Source organism: Sander lucioperca, chromosome 14 (assembly GCF_008315115.2).
Source record: "Sander lucioperca isolate FBNREF2018 chromosome 14, SLUC_FBN_1.2, whole genome shotgun sequence".
NCBI lineage: Eukaryota > Metazoa > Chordata > Actinopteri > Perciformes > Percidae > Sander > Sander lucioperca.
In genome coordinates this window covers 10,763,402-10,787,742 of record NC_050186.1, presented here as the reverse complement: position 1 = coordinate 10,787,742, position 24,341 = coordinate 10,763,402, and the positions used below count along the sequence as shown (strand labels likewise).

At 42.9% G+C, this 24,341-nt stretch overlaps 1 protein-coding gene across 1 annotated transcript in view; it reads left to right on the top strand.

Moving 5' to 3' along the window:
- Positions 1-163: 163 nt before the first annotated feature.
- Positions 164-24,341, top strand: part of arrdc3b (arrestin domain containing 3b) — a 24,241-nt gene continuing 63 nt past the window's right edge. Inside the window, exons 1-8 of the mRNA XM_031287903.2 lie at positions 164-639; positions 8,281-8,362; positions 11,730-11,877; positions 13,842-13,944; positions 16,225-16,481; positions 18,273-18,426; positions 20,739-20,905; positions 23,865-24,341. The exon at positions 23,865-24,341 is cut by the window's right edge and continues 63 nt beyond it. Of these exons, the coding sequence (XP_031143763.1) occupies positions 360-639; positions 8,281-8,362; positions 11,730-11,877; positions 13,842-13,944; positions 16,225-16,481; positions 18,273-18,426; positions 20,739-20,905; positions 23,865-23,942 (1,269 nt within the window). The 5' untranslated portion in view covers positions 164-359 and the 3' untranslated portion in view covers positions 23,943-24,341. The remainder of the gene's footprint in view (positions 640-8,280; positions 8,363-11,729; positions 11,878-13,841; positions 13,945-16,224; positions 16,482-18,272; positions 18,427-20,738; positions 20,906-23,864) is intronic.

Here is a 24,341-nt window from a genome sequence, read left to right as displayed (position 1 = left end):
TATTTAAATTACGAAAAAAAGCTGCCCTTTACTGTGTGTGTGTGTGTGTGTGTGTGTGTGTGTACACGTGGGTGCGTGCGCGCGCGTGTGTATGTGTACGTGTGCGCACATGCTCAGTGAGGTTATTTTTGCGCACAGAGGGTTTAAGAGCGAGCGGCTGGAGGCGGACTGCAGCAGAGAGACGCAGACACCGGCGGGGAGGGCAACCGAGAGCAGAAGTGGCCCCATCACCCGGATGAACCGTCACGGACACAGCAGCCGCGGACCCGGCTCTGCGCTGGGCACCCGCAGCTACAGCTAAGCCTCACAACTTCTCCTCCACGTACTCTTATTTTGAAGTATTTTCTCGTCATTCCGCCATGGTTCTGGGCAAAGTGAAGGTCTTGGCGATCTACTTTGACAGCTTGAACGAGAACAACCTACCGGCGTTCTCCGGTGGGGACTTGGTTACCGGGAGAGTGGTGGTGGAGGTTACCGGGGATGTGCGGGTCAAGAGCCTGGATATAACCGCGAGAGGAGTCGCCAAAGTCCGATGGACAGAGTCGAGGAACGCCGGAGCCAACACGGCTTACACTCAGAACTACACCGAGGAGGTGGAGTACCTGCACCATTACGACACCTTGATAGGAGAGGAGAGAGGTAAGTTTATAACCGAACTTTAAATTAAAAAAAACTTTATTAATACAGAGTCGAAACAAACAAACAAACAGTCCAGAAACATCCCCTCAGTGACAGTGGTGCTGATGCAACAGATCGTTGATGCTCCTTCTTTCCTCCTCACTTCAAAATGGACACTTTAAAAATAAAAATAAACCGTTTAACGTGAGACAATATTCAACTTTTAACTGATAAAGTTTCATTAAAAACCCAACAAGCCACAGCTAGACGTCATTTTAACGTCTCTGCTAGCTAACGTTAGACGTTGACGTTAATTTTAACGTCTTTTAGCTAACTTGATATAACCGTTAGCTCTAAATTAAGTCCGACTGTTGGTAACTTTTGTGATAAAACAGACTAAATGTAAAGACTTTGAGTGTAATGTTTTATCAGAAGCGGTTATATTTTAATCATTTTATACATTATTTTGTATGTTAACGTATGCAGTCGTTAAATAACCGTTTAATCGATGGTTAAACGGTTACTAAACTTTCACTAACGGCCCAAATGTTGCCGTGTTTTTAGCCTAAATGTCAGTTTTTACGTATATTTACGGCTGTAATACGTCTTTTAAACGCTTTAAATTGCTTCCTGGGAAGATGCTGTTTTGTTGCATCTTCAGTTTGCTGCAGGGAAAGGGAGAAAAGTTGCACTTCTTGTATGAAACACGTTAAAAAAGCGAGAAAGAAATCCCAAAATCGAAAGCACACGATTGTTTTTTTTCAAGTTTTGCGTAACGTTCAAGGAAACTGAAAGGTGAAAAACGTTTTAAAGGACATAAAGCGAGCTCTCCGTCAGCCAACTCCCTTTGTTAGAAGCGGTTTAAACCTGTTCAGAGACTACAGAGAGGGAGGAGGGAGGACCGGCCAACAGCTGCTGCTTAATGGAGACACTACAGGCACAACATTACGTTTTAATTTCGAGTTTTTTGGGCTATTTTGCTTCTATAACATGTCTTTTTTCAGACTAGTGGGGAAAAAAAACATCCAAAATACACATTTAGATGGAAAAAAAAAAGACGTTATAGAAGCAAAATAGCCCCAAAAACTCGAAATTAAAACATAATGTTTAATGAGGCATCATGTAATGTTCACTTTTGGTGAATTTTGGAGAAATCTACAGACACAAGTAGACAAATTGTTGAAGAATAAACATCTAAATGTGTATTTTGGATGTTTTTCTCCCCACTAGTCTGAAAAAAGACATGTTATAGAAGCAAAATAGCCCAAAAAAACTCAACAATTTGTGTCGGTAGATTTGAACATTACATGATGCCTCATCTGCATATTTAATGGAGACACTACAGGCACAACATTATGTTTTTAATTTCGAGTTTTTTGGGCTATTTTGCTTCTATAACATGTCTTTTTTCAGACTAGTGGGGAAAAAACATCCAAAATACACATTTAGATGAAAAAAAGACATGTTATAGAAGCAAAATGGCCCAAAAAAATAGAAATTAAAACATAATGTTGTGCCTGCAGTGTCTCCATTAAATATGCAGATGAGGCATCGTGTAATGTTCACTTTTGGTGAATTTTGGAGAAATCTACAGTCACAAGTAGACAAATTGTTGAAGAATAAACATCTAAATGTGTATTTTGGATGTTTTTTCCCCCCACTAGTCTGAAAAAAGATGCAAAATAGCCCAAAAAACTCAACAATTTGTCAATTTGTGTCGGTAGATTTGAACATTACATGATGCCTCATCTGCATATTTAATGGAGACACTGCAGGCACAACATTATGTTTTTAATTTCGAGTTTTTTGGGCTATTTTGCTTCTATAACATGTCTTTTTTCAGACTAGTTATAAAAAAACATCCAAAATACACATTTAGATGTTTATTTTTCAACAATTTGTCTACTTGTGTCTACTATTTTGCTTCCATAACGTGTCTTTTTTTCATCTAAATGTATTTTGGATGTTTTTTTCCCACTAGTCTGAAAAAAATACACATTTAGATGTTTATTCTTCAACAATTTGTCTACTTGTGTCTGTAGATTTCTCCAAAATTCACCAAAAGTGAACATTACATGATGCCTCATTAAACATTATGTTTTAATTTCGAGTTTTTTGGGCTATTTTGCTTCTATAACATGTCTTTTTTCAGACTAGTGGGGAAAAAAACAACCAAAATACACATTTAGATGAAAAAAAGACATGTTATAGAAGCAAAATGGCCCAAAAAACTCAACAATTTGTCTGTAGATTTGAACATTACATGATGCCTCATCTGCATATTTAATGGAGACACTACAGGCACAACATTATGTTTTTAATTTTGAGTTTTTTGGGCTATTTTGCTTCTATAACATGTCTTTTTTCAGACTAGTGGGGGGAAAAAAACATCCAAAATACACATTTAGATGTTTATTTTTCAACAATATGTCCATTTGTGTCTGTAGATTTCTCCAAAAGTGAACATGAAATGATGCCACATTTGCATATTTTAAACAAGTATTTCAGAAAACTTGTGATGCAGGAAATATTTGTCTTTTATGTCCGTAGCTGGGGGAGGTTTCACGGTGATATCTGTTGGTTAAATGTTGACCTTGTTCACCTGAAGTGTCTTCAAAATGTCTGAGTTTTTTACAATCCATGTCTTTCAAGGTTTTGTTTTTGAGCTCTGAGCCAGAAATCTCTACTGACATTCACCAAACTTTCCACTTTCATTCCTCTCTTTATTCTCAAGCTTTCTACCCAGGGCTTTGTTCAGATAGCATTCACAGCCTGGTGTATACAACATTTCACTCAGTGGTGTAGTCTAGTGAGTATACTGTACTGTATATGTATGGGCCAGAATGGGCCTTTGGGTGGGTGGGGTCTGGGCGTCCTCCCCCAGGGGAATTGTGAGCGTCAGAGACTTCATTTCCTGCCTTTTGACACACTTTTATGCACCAATTCACAGCTGAAATACCTTTTTCCTTTAGCCTATGCAAAGGAAAAACACACATGGCAATTCAAAATATGTCAAAATATAATGGAAGGCATGTTGTTGCATCATTCATTCGTCATTGGGCGTTTTTAAGTGGGTATATGGAAATCCTGGAGCTTTCTTAGTGGGTATACTACGTGTCATGTAGACTACACCACTGATTTCATTCATAAAAACATGCAGGAAATAGATTTTTTTTTTTTTTTTTTTATATGGCTGTTGACGGTATTTTCTGATTTTTATGGAGCAATTTAAAAAGAGAAATCCACCAACAAAATAAAATAAGAACTTTGAACCGGGCTTTACCCAATGTCAGGCTGTTCTCATGAACCATTCATTTATTATTATTATTATTATTATTATTATTATTATTATTATTATTATTATTATTTCTTTTACCCATTATTTCTTTTTTTTTAATCTTTAGTAGTCGTTTTCGTCTCTAAACTTAACTGTCATCATCGCCTCACAGTCCCCTTTTCTCTGGTAAATTTACCTGCAAATACCGGTAAACTTTTAACGGTCATGTGACCGGTCGTCACGTAGGATATCCTACCAATTGTTGTGCATAAGTTTTCCTGCAATATCGGACGAACGCGCTCATGAAAATGCGTTGCCAGAATGTTCACATATCGTTCTGGAAGTACTGTTTTTGCCCCCATTTTTCATGAGCTGAACTCAAAGATCTAAGACTTTTTCTACGTGCACAAAAGGCTTATTTCTCTTAAATATTGTTCACAAATCTGTCTAATGCTACGTTTACACGTGGCCGGCTATTTTCATAAACTGACATTTCAAACTCTCCGTTTTCAAAAATAACATCGTGCACAGCTGTCAGTTTTCAGGAAAGCGTTCGTTTACACGTTCCCCGTCTATATATGCCGTCAATGCCGTGAAGAGCACGCCAGACCTGTAGGAGGCAGTGTGACGAGAAGCTCAAGCCCACGTTAGCCAATCAGAATCCCCAAAATAGCACCAACAGCAACCAAATCATTTCCTCCTCCATTCAACCTCCGTTTGTCTCCGTTTACGTGCAAACGAAGATTTCCAAAATCTCCACTCTGGCCGGAGGATTTAGAAAGAATCGTTTTCAGAGGCAAATTCTCCGTTTGTGTAAACCAGTCCCTCCAGAAAAACGTGATTATGCGATCGCATAATTCAACGCATAATCAGCCAAAGTCCTCATATTTATGCCGGGGGGGGGGCATTTTTTCAAATACGCCGCACTTTCGCCGCATAAATTGCCGATTTCCGCGCACAATATGCGGGACTTGCATGATTTCATAATCCCCGCATTTTCATTGCAAAAAAGTCCCACATATCTTAGCAGAAAGTTGAAAAATGTTGCGTTTACTTCACACAAGAGCAGCCATTTCCCCCTGTTGCCATGGGAACGTTATGAAGTGACGTAATTACGCGACGTGAACGTCATCGAAAAGCTGCAAACCCCGCGATGAAGCCACGATGGAACCGCAGTTTTAAAAAGTTCCCGCAATTTCATCGCATAGCATTGCATAAATATCCCGCATATTCCATCGCATTTTTTTAAGAAAACGTGCCGCATAATCAAGGATTTTTGCCCAAAACAATCACCAAAAAACTCCACATTTTTCTGGAAGGACTGGTAAACGAAGGGCATAAACGAAGGGAAATGTCTCCGTAACCATGTACGTGTAAACAGGGCGTAGAATCTGTGTTAGTGAGCACTGATAATAATAAGATAAGATAGAGATAATCCATCCACCTCACAGGTGTGGCGTATCAAGATGCTGATTAGACAGCAGGATTATATACAGGTGTGCCTTAAGCTGGCCACAATGAAAGGCCACTCTAAAATGATTTGTGAACAATATTTGAGAGCAATAAGCCCTTTTGTGTACATAGAAAAAGTCTTAGATCTTTGAGTTCAGCTCATGAAAAATGGGGGCAAAAACTAAATCGTTGCGTTTATAATTTAGTTCAGTGTATATGCAACTTAGCAAGATAATGCCTCATTTGCATACGTAAACATGTCTTGCAAATACAAAAAATAACTGTCTTAATGTCCGTAAACAACTGGGGAAGTTTCACGTGTGATATTAGTTAAAATATTTTCCATATTCAGCTGCAGTGTCTCCGCCTTAAACGCACGTACGCACCTTTTTATACCACTTCCTCCCACACCGGAGCAGTTCTGTTGTTAAACATGTAAAACATGATGCAAATGAGAGGGCAGTTTGAAATGAAAGCCGAGATCTGTTACAGTTACTCCCAGTGGGACCAGTATGTGGGTCAGACGACAACAACAACAACAACGTGATTGGGTCCATTATTGTTTTACGGACTTCAGCTATAAACTGAGATTATCTGAAAGCACGAGAGACTGAATCATGAATATGGAGGATCATCATGTTGTTTTTGAAGAGTATGGATGGCTATAGAGTAGTATATTATATTATATTATATTATATTAGAGGTATGCAGGTTTTTATCCCACCAACCAAGGAAATATTCATGTTTTTAGGGGCTAAAAAACTGCACTTTTGCAGGAAAAATTACACACGAGTTGTTGCATGTGCACTGTAGACCTTTTGATGTAAATGTACAGCTAAAATCTCTCAGTACAGGCGCTCGGGTAGCTCACCTGGTAGAGCGCGCACACACATATAGAGGTTTACTCCTCGACGCAGCGGCAGCAGGTTCGACTCTGACCTGCGGCCCTTTGCTGCATGTCATTCCCCCTCTCTCTCTCTCTCTCTCTCTCTCTCCCCTTTCATGTCTTCAGCTGTCCTACAGAAATAAATTATGGCTGATAATCTAAATCCTTACTTTTTTTAGTGAGTGTGCTTTGGGCGGGACTGTTGAGGTCTGTTGGAATACCAGAAGACGTGTGTTTGAGGTGTGGACGCCCTGCTACTGAAACGCTGCAGAGTAGCTTCAATAATCGCAACATTGAAAAGAGAAATTAAAGAAAAAATCGTTGGTTGCAGCACTGGATGAATGTCTGGGTCAAAGGTCAAGAAGAAGTGAAGTGTGTGTGTGTGTGTGTGTGTGTGTGTGTGTGTGTGTGTGTGTGTGACTATATTCGTGGGGTCTAAAAACCAGGGAGTCCAGTATACTTGTGGGGTCTGCACTGCCTTGTGGGGCCCAAAATACTGGACCCCACAAGTTTAAAGGTCTGTTTGAGGGTTAAGACTTGGTTTTAGGATTAGGGTTAGAATTAGGTTAGTGTGTGTGTGTGTGTGTGTGTGTGTGTGTGTGTGTGAGACCTTCCTTAATGGTGAGATTTATTCTTTTGTTTTTATATCTGTGTCAGAGTGAAATTTTAAATGCCGTTTCTTTGTACAAAATCGATGAAAATATGATGCAGCTTCTCATTTTCTTTGTGTATGTTGTGTTTTTGTGTGTAGCTCTGTTGCTGGTTGAAAAATAAAACTGTCTAAAAGAAGTTTCTTGTCTGTCATCATTTATTTAACTGTGTGTTTGCGTGAGAGTTTCAGCTCTACCTGTTAGTGGAGGACACCCTTCTTCCTCCTCCTCCTCCTCCTCCTCGTGCAACACACCACATGGCTGTACTAATGTGGGCAGGGGCTTGTCCCTTCTGCACCAATCAGAGCGCTGCATGTAATACATAGTGCGCTCTCCTCCAATGGGGAGCAGAGTTGTAATGCATGCGTTGGAGTTTCCAGCAGAAGGAAGCTGCTCAGTCTGGTTCATACCGGTCTGCTCCTGCTCGCTCTGTGGCGGCCGGTGACGACTTGAACACACACACACACACACACACACACACACACACACACACACACACACACACACACACACACACACACACAGATGCTGAAATAGGGTGCTGAGGTGGCAGGAAGTTGAAGTTGAGCAGGTTGAGAGAGGAGACTTTTACGCAGAAACACAAACAAATAACTAAATAAAAAAATGAGGAAGTAGGTTTTTCTACTGACTGGGTTTCTCTTTCTGCTAAAACACAGCAATATCAGGTGATGAATTCACTTTTAAAGTGACCTAGGGCTGCGTATTCAACAGTGGTGGAATGTAACTAAGTACATTTACTCAAGGACTCTTATTTAAAGGGGAACTTCTGTTTGAAATGGCCCCAAAATTGCCATCGCAAAACCTGCCAGACTCCATTTAACTCCGATATCGGCAGAAAGAAAAGGCAGTTGGACTGATCAGACTCAAAAACCTGGTCTAAAATCAATAACGCAGCATTTCATTGTTATTTTAACAGAGCATTAGTAAAATGCTCCTAGGCTCGTGCACAGCGCGCACACTATGCTTGTTACACACACAGGGACGCACAGCAGCACACACACATGCAGAAGATTACAAATAAAAATATTACGGTGCAAATCCTCCATCATAACAGCAATGCTCCAAGGTCCAAACACGCCTGGCTTTTAAAGGGAATGGGAGATGATCTCTGATTGGTTGATTGCATGTTACGCCCAAAACACACCTCTGATTAATGAAGACACTAAGTACAACCCTTTAGAACCATGCGCACGGCTCACGGACCCTTTTTACCACCGTCAAACTAGCAAAAGTGGATTTGGACACGCCCTAAACACACCTGCGCCAGGCGCTTCACGCCAGGCGCTTCACGCCGTGCGCGTAGATCGTTAAAATAGGGCCCTTTGTGTGTTAACTGACTCGCAGGTGGATTTGGAAACGTGTTTTCTGTGTTTCAGACGAGGACTGTCCAGAGGAAGGTCTGACTGTTCTGCACGCCGGCTTACACGAGTTCGCTTTCAGCTTCAACCTGCCTCAGATGTGAGTAACTGAGTACATTTACTCAAGTACAATTACACATTCAAGGTACTTTCTTTGGGTATTTCCATTTTCTGCTACTTAAAGGAAAAATCCGGCCGATTTTTACCTGAATCTTGATCGCTAGATGGGTGCTAGCAAACTGGAGTTGCTGCAGCTAATGGCCAGAGCTCCCACTTAGCTAAAATGCCCGTTGTGGGAGCATGTTCTAAAGAGGGCCTTTGTGCCTTTTAACAGACCCAAAATGCAATTAAAATTCCTGTGCAATGTGAACAGGGCCCTTGCGTGACAACAAGATGCGTTTTCAACTCAGATATTGTGAAGAAACAGTTTAAATTTAGAGTTTGTACTGTCACCTAGCTCTTTTTCCTTCAGCTGGATTTCTCCTTTAACTGTGTTTTCCCGAGCTTTGAGGAAGACGGAGCCGTGCGTATATTCGGTGGGGAGTTTAGAGGTCCTTCCTCAATGTACGTTTTCACAAAAAAGAAAGCAATTCCGGTCAGTGTAACGCTCATCAGTTCAATTTTCTAAGCACAAACGGACATTTGGAAAAACAGAAAAATGGGTTCAAATATCCAATTTTTAATTTTTTTTCCACCTTGACAAATTAAAATTTTGATCTTTTAAACTGTTTTTCCAATTTTCTGTTTTTTATTCAGAGGATCAGAAATTTAGAAAATTACAAAATTGCATCTGAGCTCCAATTATTAAATACTGCGATGGTATTCTCTCCCTCTACTTTGTGGAATATTCAGCTCATTAACTGCATATGGACCAAAAAAAACTAAAAACTGATAGACTTTGGGGTCAGAGGTGCAACTGATGGTTTCTAGTGGGGGGGGGGGGGGGCGTAGCTAGGTGGGACGAAGGAGAGAATATCATTACAGTATTGAATAATTGGAGCCCAGACGCAGTTTTGTAATTTTCTAAATTTCTGATCCTCTGAATAAAAACAGAAAATTGGAAAAACAGTTTAAAGATTTTAAAGATTCCAAAATTATTTATTAATTCTTTTTTTTTTTTTTTTTATGACTTTGATTCTCATTTAATTTTACGAGCCAACTGCATCACAAACGCTACTACTTTCTTCCGTGAGTTTTAAACATAGACTGCATAAAAAAGGTTTTAAAGCGCTCCCTGCAGTGCTCTCCCTTCTCTTCATTGAAGCCTCTGTGTTTACAGGCTCGTGGTGATGCACAATGTGCCATAGGTGCCAAAAATAATGTATGTTTGGTACTGCCAATTTGTTTAGTTTTGTCATGGTTCATGTGTGCAATGAACATTACACTTCGTGAGAAAAAAATCGTGGCAGAGAATCGTGATATCAATTCTAAGCTACAAAATCATGATTCATATTTTTCCCCAATCGTGCAGGCCTAGCCTGACATGCACCTCTCAAAAAATGTAACTACGTTATAGCGTTGCATTTCCCCCCCGACTCATTTCCTGGTTCCCCTTCTCCGTAAACAACATGAAATCAAGGAGAGGGTTAACTTCTCCTGCTCCAGATGTCTCACCGTGGTCAGAACTTTGGTTCTCTCACTATGACTCTAGAGTCACTACTCACTCTGAAGATAATCACTTTCTCACTCACTCTACCACACACACACACACACACACACACACACACACACACACACACACACACACACACACACACAACCCTGCTATTCTCTTAAAGAGATCAGTGCACACACCAACGCATAAATATAAACTTCAGGCCTCTTACGGTAGGCTACGGAGAAAGCTCTGCGTGGAGCCTCCGCAGAACCATAAATCAGACTTATACTAATACTACTCTGTACTTCCTCCCATGTGTCAAGACTCTGGTCACAGTTATACTAATACTACTCTGTACTTCCTCCCGTGTGTCAGGACGCTGGTCAGTTATACTAATACTACTCTGTACTTCCTCCCGTGTGTCAAGACTCTGGTCACAGTTATACTAATACTACTCTGTACTTCCTCCCGTGTGTCAGGACTCTGGTCAGTTATACTAATACTACTCTGTACTTCCTCCTGTGTGTCAGGACTCTGGTCAGTTATACTAATACTACTCTGTACTTCCTCCCGTGTGTCAGGACTCTGGTCAGTTATACTAATACTACTCTGTACTTCCTCCCGTGTGTCAGGGCGCTGGTCAGTTATACTAATACTACTCTGTACTTCCTCCCGTGTGTCAAGACTCTGGTCACAGTTATACTAATACTACTCTGTACTTCCTCCCGTGTGTCAGGACTCTGGTCAGTTATACTAATACTACTCTGTACTTCCTCCCGTGTGTCAGGACTCTGGTCAGTTATACTAATACTACTCTGTACTTCCTCCCGTGTGTCAGGACTCTGGTCAGTTATACTAATACTACTCTGTACTTCCTCCCGTGTGTCAGGACTCTGGTCAGTTATACTAATACTACTCTGTACTTCCTCCTGTGTGTCAGGACTCTGGTCAGTGATACTAATACTACTCTGTACTTCCTCCTGTGTGTCAAGACTCTGGTCACAGGTATACTAATACTACTCTGTACTTCCTCCTGTGTGTCAGGACTCTGGTCAGTTATACTAATACTACTCTGTACTTCCTCCCGTGTGTCAAGACTCTGGTCACAGTTATACTAATACTACTCTGTACTTCCTCCTGTGTGTCAGGACTCTGGTCAGTGATACTAATACTACTCTGTACTTCCTCCTGTGTGTCAAGACTCTGGTCACAGGTATACTAATACTACTCTGTACTTCCTCCTGTGTGTCAGGACTCTGGTCAGTTATACTAATACTACTCTGTACTTCCTCCCGTGTGTCAAGACTCTGGTCACAGTTATACTAATACTACTCTGTACTTCCTCCTGTGTGTCAGGACTCTGGTCAGTGATACTAATACTACTCTGTACTTCCTCCCGTGTGTCAGGACTCTGGTCAGTTATACTAATACTACTCTGTACTTCCTCCCGTGTGTCAGGACTCTGGTCAGTTATACTAATACTACTCTGTACTTCCTCCCGTGTGTCAGGACTCTGGTCAGTTATACTAATACTACTCTGTACTTCCTCCTGTGTGTCAGGACTCTGGTCAGTGATACTAATACTACTCTGTACTTCCTCCTGTGTGTCAAGACTCTGGTCACAGGTATACTAATACTACTCTGTACTTCCTCCTGTGTGTCAGGACTCTGGTCAGTTATACTAATACTACTCTGTACTTCCTCCTGTGTGTCAGGACTCTGGTCAGTTATACTAATACTACTCTGTACTTCCTCCTGTGTGTCAGGACTCTGGTCACAGTTATACTAATACTACTCTGTACTTCCTCCCGTGTGTCAGGGCGCTGGTCAGTTATACTAATACTACTCTGTACTTCCTCCCGTGTGTCAGGGCGCTGGCCACTTCCTTCGAAGGGAAGCACGGCAGCGTGCGGTACTGGGTGAAGGCTGAACTGCACCGTCCGTGGCTGCTGCCGGTCAAAGTGAAGAAAGAATTCATTGTGTTTGAACACATCGACATCAACACGCCGCTGCTGCTGGTAGGAACGCCACACACGCTGGCTTTTTCTGTTTCAAAGGAGCAGGTCGACATTTTGGGGGATCCTGATTATTCGCTTTCCTGCTGAGCGTTAGAGGAGGATACTTATATGGTAAATATATGGTCTGCTTAGCTTAGCATAGCATAAAGAGAAAAGGCAGCTAGGAACATCACAGATCTCAACTCACGAGTTTAGGATTTTAGGCTGATTTTCTCATGTTTTTAACAGAATGAGCTGCAGACAAATTACTGAAAAATATTCCTTTATTTAGGGCTGTAGTCAAGTCCACCTTTGTCGAGTCCAAGACAAGTCCAACACCAGGACTAGTCGAGTCTAAGACAAGTCCAACACCAGGACTAGTCGAGTCTAAGACAAGTCCAACACCAGGACTAGTCGAGTCTAAGACAAGTCCAACACCAGGACTAGTCGAGTCCAAGACAAGTCTAACACCAGGACTAGTCGAGTCCAAGACAAGTCCAACACCAGGACTAGTCGAGTCCAAGACAAGTCTAACACCAGGACTAGTCGAGTCCAAGACAAGTCCAACACCAGGACTAGTCGAGTCCAAGACAAGTCCAACACCAGGACTAGTCGAGTCTAAGACAAGTCCAACACCAGGACTAGTCGAGTCCAAGACAAGTCCAACACCAGGACTAGTCGAGTCCAAGACAAGTCCAACACCAGGACTAGTCGAGTCCAAGACAAGTCCAACACCAGGACTAGTCGAGTCTAAGACAAGTCCAACACCAGGACTAGTCGAGTCTAAGACAAGTCCAACACCAGGACTAGTCGAGTCCAAGACAAGTCCAACACCAGGACTAGTCGAGTCTAAGACAAGTCCAACACCAGGACTAGTCGAGTCCAAGACAAGTCCAACACCAGGACTAGTCGAGTCCAAGACAAGTCCAACACCAGGACTAGTCGAGTCCAAGACAAGTCCAACACCAGGACTAGTCGAGTCCAAGACAAGTCTAACACCAGGACTAGTCGAGTCCAAGACAAGTCTAACACCAGGACTAGTCGAGTCTAAGACAAGTCCAACACCAGGACTAGTCGAGTCCAAGACAAGTCCAACACCAGGACTAGTCGAGTCCAAGACAAGTCCAACACCAGGACTAGTCGAGTCCAAGACAAGTCCAACACCAGGACTAGTCGAGTCCAAGACAAGTCCAACACCAGGACTAGTCGAGTCCAAGACAAGTCCAACACCAGGACTAGTCGAGTCTAAGACAAGTCCAACACCAGGACTAGTCGAGTCCAAGACAAGTCCAACACCAGGACTAGTCGAGTCTAAGACAAGTCCAACACCAGGACTAGTCGAGTCCAAGACAAGTCCAACACCAGGACTAGTCGAGTCCAAGACAAGTCCAACACCAGGACTAGTCGAGTCCAAGACAAGTCCAACACCAGGACTAGTCGAGTCCAAGACAAGTCTAACACCAGGACTAGTCGAGTCTAAGACAAGTCTAACACCAGGACTAGTCGAGTCTAAGACAAGTCCAACACCAGGACTAGTCGAGTCCAAGACAAGTCCAACACCAGGACTAGTCGAGTCCAAGACAAGTCCAACACCAGGACTAGTCGAGTCTAAGTCCAGACCGAGTCAAAATGAGTCAATACTGAGACAGGGAAAAAAAAAATCCTCTTCAAGACCACTTACTGAGAGAGTATTGTTATCTTTAGACAGAGCCAGGCTAGCTCTTTCCCCGTTTCCAGTCTTTATGCTAAGCTAAGCTAACCGGCTGTAGCTTCATATTCACCGGCACTGGCTCATGTTAAACAAAAATAGATCTTACGCTTTAACAAAACGGTTTCTCTCAGTAGGGATTATGTTTGGTATCAGTCTTCTCCTCTGACTCTCGGTGAGAAAGCGAATGAGCGCATTTCCCCCAAATGTTCCCTTGAGAGGGCGGGAGCGGCTGTGATGTTGTCGAGGTGTTAACGCCGATGGTTTTGTGCTTCAGGCGCCTCAGGCTGGTTCGAAGGAGAAGACGCTGTGCTGCTGGTTCTGCGCTTCAGGCCCGATCTCCCTCAGCGCCAAGATCGAACGAAAGGGCTACACACCAGGTGAGCCGACCCTCCTCCTAACTCCTCAGACTGTTCTCATGAAGCTTTCGTACATTAAGCTATGGAAACTAAAGCACTGTACTTAGTATGTATTCCACGTATTTATTACTGTCAGCAGCACGTTGACTGCTGCTGTATAAGAGCGTGAAGATCCTCATAGGGAGGATGTCAGAGGGGGATGTTTAAAACACAGGGCTTTAAAGAGGGGAGGAGAGTTCATGTCCTGAAGAAGTTAAGGAGAAAACACAAGACTTTCACCCAGGAAACAGGTGTTCATGTCCTGAAGAAGTTAAGGAGAAAACACAAGACTTTCACCAGGAAACAGGTGTTCATGTCCTGAAGAAGTTAAGGAGAAAACACAAGACATTCACCAGGAAACAGGTGTTCATGTCCTGAAGAACTGAAGAAATTCAATGATTTAATAATAAGGTAATAACTATAACTTATAACAATAACTTATTTCACCAGTAAATTGCTGGTAAATGACAAAAACAACCACCAGAAGGGAAAAGGGTATTTTACAATAACTTTGAATGCTACCAGTTTCAAGTGAACGCACCACGTTGTGTTGTTTTTCCAACAACGGCAGCTGCAGTCAGACTGTTGTACATCCCGCTGTTGGAATCCTCTACAATGAAATACAGTCACACTTTTACACCGTTTAGCTGTCAGCATTTTAACCGTGTTTAATCCAGCTGCTAGCTAACGGTAGGCTAACGTTACCTGCTGCTAAGTGTATTATTATTATGTTAACTAGCGTCATGTGCAGCGATGCTCCTGTTGCCTCTAACGTCTGTTTCGGAGCATCAGAGAGAAGCGCAGGCATTTCAGTTGCACCGAAATGAGGCACCAAAATCCGCGTTGCTATTCGGTCCGGTAGATACCGGTCGTTAAGGCACCGGTGCCGTATCAGCACCGGGTCTCGGTACCCAACCCTACTTGTAACAGAGTATTTCTACACTAAAGTAAAAAGATCTGAGTACTTCTTCCACCACTGATTATACAGTATGTAGGATTTTGTGCTACAATCCAATCGGGAAACCGTTTATATGGTTGAGCAACAGGATTTATTGCTCATTAACCCTCTGAGAACGAAGGACGCGTAGTCACGTCCAAACTATGTTTATCCATTGTCTCTCTACTAGGGGTAGTACGGTTCATGAAAAAACATCCGCACCGCTCGGTTCGGAGCGTGTGTGTGTCGCACGGTTCGTCAGTACACCGTTAACATGCACTAACCTCTTACTGCTGTAGTGCCCCCTTTATACACCTTTGTTAAAACACTTACTGGAAACGACCATAGACGGTATATTAACGACGAGGGGCATGAGCGTGACGAATGCAACACATGGCAGCTGATTGGACGAACGCGTCACCGTGGTTCTTGCTGCTCCCGAATTTCAAAACAGACTCTAATGGCGTCTCGTTCTGAATACGATCTCATATTGGACTAAAATAGTTCACCGAAAAGTGTTTCTGAAAACATTTTAAGCGAGAAATAGGCCGTGCAGTTGCTGAATCTGTCCGTTTTTTTAGATCGACAAAGGTCGGTTTAAAAGATTTTCGTCACATTTTGAGAGGCGGCGAGCCGACCGCTCCTCAGGTGGCGTGCTGCTGCTGCTGCAGGTCACGTCACGTGCAGAAATGTCAGGTGGGAGACATAAGGAAGGCTGCCCGGAGTTGGAGGAAGCACCAGCGTCGTATAAGTCTGGTGTGTGGGAACATTTTGGATTTCATGTTACCTATGATGACAGCGGAAATCAAACAATAGATAGAACTGCCACTGTGTGCATGTATTGTGCAACATGCATTCAATATGCTAATTTTAGCTATATATCATATGCTAATTTTAGCTATATATCATATGCTGAAGTATATTTCTGGAGTGTTAAAGATTAAAAGAAAAAAATAACAAGAACCGTACAGAACCGGAAACCGTGACCCTAAAACCGTGATACGAACCGAACCGTGGGTTTTGTGAACCGTACCACCCCTACTCTCTACACAAAAGCATATTACAAGACTTCATTTTGGACATTTATTATACATCTATCTACTATTTTATTCATATATTACACTGCTGACTGTCGCCAATTTCGCAGGATATACAAATCGTTGTGCATACGTTTTCATACGCTATCATACGAACACGTTCATAAGAATGCGTTAAACTCCTCCACCCTTTTTCATCTTCTTTACTCTCTGGCGATCTCACTTATTCCAACTCTCTCTCTCTCTCTCTCAGTCTGCCAGACTGATCTTTTCTCCCTTCTCTCCAAGGCGAGTCGATCCAAATCTTCGCCGAGGTGGAGAACTGTTCGTCCCGGGTCGTGGTGCCCAAGGCCGCTCTGTACCAGACGCAGACCTTCTTCGCCAAGGGCAAGGGCAAGCAGATCCAGCAACTGGTGTCCAATCTGAGAGGAGACGCTCTGCCGCAGGGGAAGAGCCAGAGCTGGGAGGGCAAACTGCTCAAGATCCCCCCAGTATCGCCCTCCATCCTGGACTGCCCCATCATCAGGGTGGAGTACGCTCTCGTGGTGAGTCCAAGTCTAGTCAATTTATTTATAGAGCACATTTAAAACCAACCTAGGCTGAACAAAGTGCTGTAGAAAGTTATATTATGTTATAAAAACAAAGGAAGATGATAATTATAGACACAATGAACATTCATACAAACACACTTCTATACAAATGTCCCTAAAGGCCGCTACACGCCAACCAGACGGCCGACCGTTGGCAGGAAAGCCAGTGTGACTGATCAGTCTCCCCGAGTTGGTCAAAAAAGTTCCTCAGAACACCGAAGAGATGAGACGTAATACGTCTCCACAACAGCAGGCGGCGCTAATCTGTAACAAAATGAAGGCCGACGGCTCCTCCAACGGACGACGGCACGGAACACACCGAACAGACTCGAGTCACCGACCTCGCCAGACTGTCCGATTATCGGCCCGGTGTGTAACTGCCTTAAACTAAATAATACGCCAAAGAATAAAAATGTGTTTTAAGAAAGAGACTTAAAGATCTCTAGCCTAGAAATCTAGACCACCCTAGCAGCAGCAAATGTAATTTGCAGCCAGGGTCAGTTTAGCATCTTTCCGTTGGCTTGCGAGCTGGAAAAAACAAATTCTGGTCGGGCCAATCACATCGTGTATAGCAGTGGTCACCAACACGGTGCCCGCGGGCACCAGGTAGCCCCCAAGGACCACATGAGTAGCCCTCAGGCCTGTTCTAAAAATGAAAATTGAATATTGACATTATCTGTTTCCCACCTTGTTAAGTCATTGTTGATAATTATTGTGAAAAATCATTAACGTAATCAGTGTCTTCACATAGATGAGTATCATTAATCATTAATAATCATATATAACTAAAGGCAAACTGAGCAACTTTGTTATTTCAGAAGAGCGTATCAAACTGGTAGCCCTTCGTATGACTCGGTACCCATGAAGCAGCTCTCAGTTTCTAAAAGGTTGGTGACCCCTGGTGTATAGAGTCGGTGGCGGGGCTTAACATAATGACGGCAGAGTTGCGACTGTCGTTTATTCACATTTAAAGGTATGTGTTTGTCAACAGATGTGGTCAGCTGGGGCATGCCCGGGCGACTTACCGGAGCGTTGGCATATGGCAGGCAGAGAGCATTTATATATATGTTTCTCTGTCCTGTTCTTCACATCAGTGAGGCTTTCTCTTGTTTCAACCAAGTGAATACATGACGAAGTGACTAGAACTATCATCACCTCTCGCGCGTGGATTCTCAACGTCCCGGCTGTTGCCTGGTCTTTGAGACACAGCTGTTGTCTGTTTTTTTTTTTTAATCCCTACGGGCGGTTCACAGTACACGGTTACACTACACACAGTGAAATTACGTGTCCTGTTTTTATTTCACGCATACTATCTGCTTTGAGTGAGTGCATCTATGGGCTGAGAAAAAGCATTTTTGAAAAGCTGGTTATTTAGTAATTAAAAATTAATATTGAAATGTAATACTTAGTGTATTAGTGTAGTCAGATGCCAACCCTACCACCTTAACTATCACATTTTCTGCGGGAAACACTGCATCCATATTATTTTTGGGCAATTTTGTTGAAAGAAACCCACATTTCTGATATAGAAAACTTTTGAAAAGGGGTCAGACTCCCGACGACAACAGGAGTTTGTTGCGTGTTTCCTACCGCGTGCCAGATTGAATAAATATAATAAACTATACCTCTAACTATAACTATAGAGGTTTATGAAACCTCAAAGGCTGCTATGAACCGGTTCAACTGGCTCCCACTGAGACAGAAATGTTCTTCCTGTTTTAACCAACGCTTCCTGTCTGGTTGCAGGTGTACGTGGACGTTCCCGGCGGATTGAATTTGTCTCTCTCGCTGCCGCTGGTGATCGGGACCATACCTCTGCACGCCTGCGCCACCCGCACCTCCAGCATCAGCAGCCACTGCAGCGCTTTGAGCTGGCTGGGTCTGTCGGAGAGACGCGAGGGTACGTACAGTTAACGCACATCTCTTCTCAGAACCAGACTGTAAAAATAACGGACACAGCATTAGCTGAAGATCTTTGCCCGAACCTGATGGGACACAATGTTCTTAATTTCTATAATTTTACACGGGCTCGGGCCGGGCTCGATTAGCACAAAAACGGATGCCGAGGAGGTGAAACCATAGACAGTGTATATAAAATGGACCACCAGATCCCGTGTCTCTGGACGGAGACCAGTGAAGGATATTAGAAGCTCTTTCCCGGTGAGCAGCCTCCAACTGAGCTTGAAGACGTAGATGTGACGTGAGCAACCTGTCTGAAAGTTGGAAGTCTTCTGGTAGCTGTGCCAAGAGAAATCTCAATCATTCCCAATCTAGCAGAGACGGAGAGCGTAGGTATATGTAAGGAGATAACATAGACACAGGCTAATTATTGATCACTAAAATGATAGTTAACATTAGTAATACAACTTAAACAGCTAATGGAAGTCCAAACTGCCTGAGAGCTTCTCCTGTACTATACGGTAATTCCTCTACTATGAGACAGTAAGTCTCGTGGTTATGACCCAATCGTTAGCCTATTTTTATAAAAACGTCTGCTACGGAGCCATAACGTGAGCTACAAGGTAATGGAGCCTTTTATACATTGTCGTGTTTCTTTAGAAATAAACAATGGACAAATAGAGTCTTTAAACTCTTCAGATGTAAAGTTATTCTCTGTCAAAGTGACGTCAAAATGAATGGCAGTCAATGGGATGCTAACGGGAGGTGATGGCTTGGTAGCATTAAAATGGCGCCATAGGAGGTACGGGTTGTGAGGAGACGCTTACCCCCCTTGGGTGAAACAGAGGCTGGCCTCTGGAGGACTTATTTTATTTCTTTGTTCCAACTTCCAAGTGGCCTATAGCCTCCGTTAGTCATGAATACATGTTAAAAAATGTAGAAATTACTTTTTCTAGACAAAAAAAAAAGAGCTGTGCGCACATTTGAATAATGTCGGGCTGTAAACGGGTTCGGGCTTTTAAAAAGCTGTCATTCAAAATGTACTTGTCGGACTCGGGCCTTGTCGGGTCGAACTTTTAAGGCCCGATTACAGCTCTACATAGTATCCTTGGTGACGTCACAGATTGGTTTGTGGACTGTGTTTTGAAGCCTTGAGTTTGGCAATTAGGCCATCGCCATCTTGGTTTTTTGATTCCGGACGATTTTTGTTGAGGGTGGAGCTGGGGAGGATGACGCGGCGCTAAGCTAAGCTAAACGCTAAAGAGGGAAAGTTGCAGTCGACTTTTTATGAAGCGAGTCATCCAGCGGAGATTTACCGGCAGGTAAACACAGACCTCTGGGTCCTGGCGTCGTTCATCTGCCTGTACGGCAGAACAGAAAATCAGCAGACTTTCTCTGAAGTTACTAGCTAACGCTAGCGATAGCTAGCTTGGTTGGCAGAGCGCTGAACAAGACATTTTTAGGCGACCAATGCCTAAAAATGTCTTGTTCCAGTTGACTTTGATAAAGTGAAAACACTAGGGCTGCCATCTCTTAGTGGATTAGTCGACTAATCGGTCGTTTTGGTCTTAGTCGACTAAGATTTCTTTAGCTGATGAGTCATTTTTTATGCTTATTCATGCTTAATTACTCATTTCCAAGAAACTTATGAGCACATTTCTGGTAAACACAAGATTTAAAGTGGTGCTTTTGCAGGATTAATTGTGGAGAAAGTCAGTTTTACAGATGGTTCATTAACTACATTTATATTGTGCTTTTCTAGTCTTAACCACCTCTCAAAGAGCACAGCTCTGTCGATTACATCAACTAATCCATTAATCGACAAAATCATATGTTAGTCGACTAAGAATTTCTTTAGTCGAGGACAGCCCTAGAAAACACACAGTGAGAGGGTCGAAGTTTAAGATTAAAACCCAACAGCCAAAACAAGTTGAGGTCTATTTTAATGTCCCCAGTGTTAGCATGGTTAGCATCGCTAAGCCTCTGTCCTGACTGACCCGTCCTAAAGCATCCCCTGCTTTATTGTCTGTTTTAAAATAAATGGGACCATCATTTACTAAATGAGCATCATGCTGTGTTGAAGAAGACTTGAAACTAGCGATTGAGACCATAAACTCATTATGAAAATGTTTACCGAGGTAATGAATCAAGAGAGAAGTAGGCTCATTTTCTCAGAGACTTCTATAGAAACTGACTTCTTTTTGGAGCCAGTGGAGTCGCCCCCTGCTGGAAGTTACAGAGAATGCACATCCCACTAATTTTACAGTCTATGCTCAGAACATCTCTAATGTAACACTCGTTTATTTTCTGCAGCACCCCCGAATTACAGCGATCTGGCGATATCCGAGTCTCACAGGCGGGAATGTCTGCACAGCTGTGATCGTTCTGACAGAGGCAGAGACGGAGACGGAGAGGACGAGGGATCTCTGCTAACTTACATCACAGAGTTCAAATATCTGCCCCCGCCACTCTACTCTGAGGTACAGTTAATACACACACACACACACACACACACACACACACACACACACACACACACACACACACACAAGTAAAAAACACTATAAACAGACTAAGACAGCTGTCGCACACAAGCGTGTTGGAAGCGTTTCCAGGCAAAATAGAATAGGAAAAGATGTTTATATGTCATTTTAACACAAATACATTTAATAAATGACATCTTGATGTTTGAAAGTCTCGAGGTTTTGACATAAATGTAGATATAAATGTAATTTAAAAAAATAATAAATAATCATCGATTTTCAAATATTGCACCACCTATTTTGCCGTCAATACTGCCGACGTTGTCTTTGCTGTAATCAGATCAGTATATATTTATGTTTAACATGAAGTATACTACTGCTTGAGTGCAGTACATTTCCACAACTCTCTCCCGCGTCAGACACGTTTCTGGTGTACAAAGACGTAGAAAACGCCACGCAACTGACACGCCATGCTCACGCCACGCAGGCAGTGTGCAGGAGGCCTTGTGCACTGGCTTCCAGTGCCTCAAAGAATTGATTTCAAAATACTTTTGCTGGTTTATAAATCACTAAACGGTTTAGGGCCAAAATACATTTCTGATCTGCTACTCCACTATGACCCACCCAGACCTCTCAGGTAGAGGTCGACCGATTTTACCGATACCGATAGCTAGGTTGGGCCGTATTTGCCGATAACCGATTAATCGACCGATAGTATTTATAACTTATACAGTTGACAAAATACATACATTGTTTCAAAAAAAGTCCAGACGCTTTTGCCAATAATCAAAATAATAATGTCATATTTATTGATATTACACCCACAGCAATGCTACACAAGCATGTGTGTTGTCTAAAACAGTTCTCCTACATATTTGGAGTCATCCAGTGCAAAAATAAACATAATGAGCATTATAATTCATATAAAGGACAAACAATCTCAAAACAGTGACGCCATTCTTCTCTGTAGAACGGTTTAGAACGGTAACAGACGATCTCTGACCTGGAGGGATCTATCTTTCCCACTTTATACTCTTTGTTCTCGCTTGGATGCCCATATAAGGCGTAATGTGTGACGGACCTGCCATCCCATTGGTTGAAAACATAAACAAAGGCATCATGGGAGATCCCCTTGTCGGTAGCACCAAAGCCCGTCTACAGAAAGCCGTTCCACTCCCTATTTAGCCCCATTGTACCTACTTTGGTTGCAGTTCCACCAGAGTTCCACTGGGGGTGATCACGGTCCAGTGCAAAATGAATGGGACTCTATGGAGCTAGACGGCTAAATTTGTCTCTTTCGCCTGATTGTCGTTGAGAAATCTCAGATTTGATTGTAGTTTTTGCAAGTTCAACATGGATTATAGGTCGAAAGTTGAATGAACGAGTACTTATGCCCTTTCGATTTGTTACAGGTTGAGTCGTTGTTGCCCATAACACGCTAGCATTCTGCTAATGCTAATAAACATTCAAATTACTAGACAAAAAATTATATCCTGAGAAAAGTGGATTTTGAGGGGTATAGCTCCATAGAGTCCCATTCATTCTGCACTGGCCTGTGAGCGCCCCCTATATGGAACTCTGGTGGAACTGCAACCAGTTCAGAAGCCGGAAGTAACGAGAGAGTGGAACTTCTTCCCTTATTAGAAATTCTTTGGTAGCACCTACTGTCTATGGGTAGCACGGAGTTAGCGGCAGAAATGACCGAAAACGGAAAATGGATAAATCTGGGATGTAACAGTTTGGATTTAATGCTCAACAACCCAGAAAAAAGGCACAAGTTCCAGGCTGGATAGAAAATCACCTGTAAAGGCTAGACAGACACCAAAGACACCCCCGTGACGGCTAACTCGTTAGCTTTTAGCTGCAGCAATCACTAAGTATCTACGTTTAACTGTTATTAAATTATCTAAATATGAATCAGAGGTGCCGTTTGGGATCGTGGACGAGCCTTTAGGGTTCTGATTCTGACATTTGGGTCGGACTTGCATTTATTTTTGTGTTTTAACCGCTTGAGGTACGTTAGCCTACTGCTAATGGTTGGCGTCATCTCAGCCTCGAAAGCAAACAAACATACTGCTGTGCTGTTCTTTCTCTACTAATGCAGCATCTATTCAACAAATTAATATGTACTGTATACATACCTTTTTGCTGTCGATTAAACGAGCATCTGATGTCAGCCTTCTCCGCAGCATGTTCTCTCCGTGCAGCGCGCAGTAACACGTGTCGAAAATAAACAACACGAGGCATCAGTGATAGTTTTTATTTCGCCTCTAGAGGCCGCTGTTGTAATGCATGATGCCAGCAGACCCTTCTCAGCTCTCGCGTACTGTGTAATGAATGACAGCGCGCGCTTCTCAGCCGCTCCAGCAACGGACGCAACCAACGGTATGGATTTTTGCCGATAACGATAGTTCCACCAATCAACTATCGGTGCCGATGAATCGGCAAAACCGATGAATCGGTCGACCTCTACTCTCAGGTGGTCTGGGACGGGTCTGCTTGTTGTCCCCAGAGTCAGAACTAAACAGGGGGAAGCAGCGTTCAGTTTTGATGCTCCACATATCTGGAACAAACTCCCAGAAAACTGCAGGTCTGCTGCAACTCTCAGTTCTTTTAAATCAAGGCTGAAGACCTTTCTTTGTGATGTTGCCTTTCTTTAAATAACTGTTAATTTCTTATACTAAAGAAGTTGCATTGTTGACACTGTATGACAGTCTATATAAGCATATAAAGAGAAATTTTATCTGCTTTTATATATTTAACTGTTTTAACTGCTCTTCAATGTTTAATTTCTTAATTTTTTAATCTGTTTATATGTAAAGCATTTTGAATTGCCCTGTTGTTGAAATGTGCTCTACAAATAAAGCTGCCTTGCCTTGCCTTAATGTTTGTACTCAGCGCTCTATCAGCAGCCTGTGAACGTGGCGTTCTGTCTCTGTGTCCCCTCCCCCCTCAGGTGGATCCTTACCCCGAGCCCGTGGAGGTGTGCGGGGCCGCGGACGTCCGGAGACCCGACACGTGTCCGTCCCGCTGATGTGACCCCAGACGGGCTTCTGCACAAACAAGACACCGTCACCTTTTAGCTCCGGGCTCGCACAGCCAGCTTCTCGCCAGATTATATATCATGATAAATCATCAGGCTAGACCCTCCCTGACTCGGGACAGTCAGCTGACGCAGTATTTGGTGAACGTTGACACATGGACCGTGGATTTCGAGCCGTGCTGGATCATCCGTATCCTGTGCTCAAGATGAGGCAGAACAAGTTTTCTCTGACGCCGCTGTATGACTCTGACGGGGCGGAAAACCAAGCTCCCTCCTGGTGGTCAGAGGACGCCTCCTCCTGCCTCACGGTGAATTTTGCACATACCGTTAATTACTGTTTTTCTATCGGTGGTTTTATATAATGCAGATTGACGCAGACCTGAATGCTAC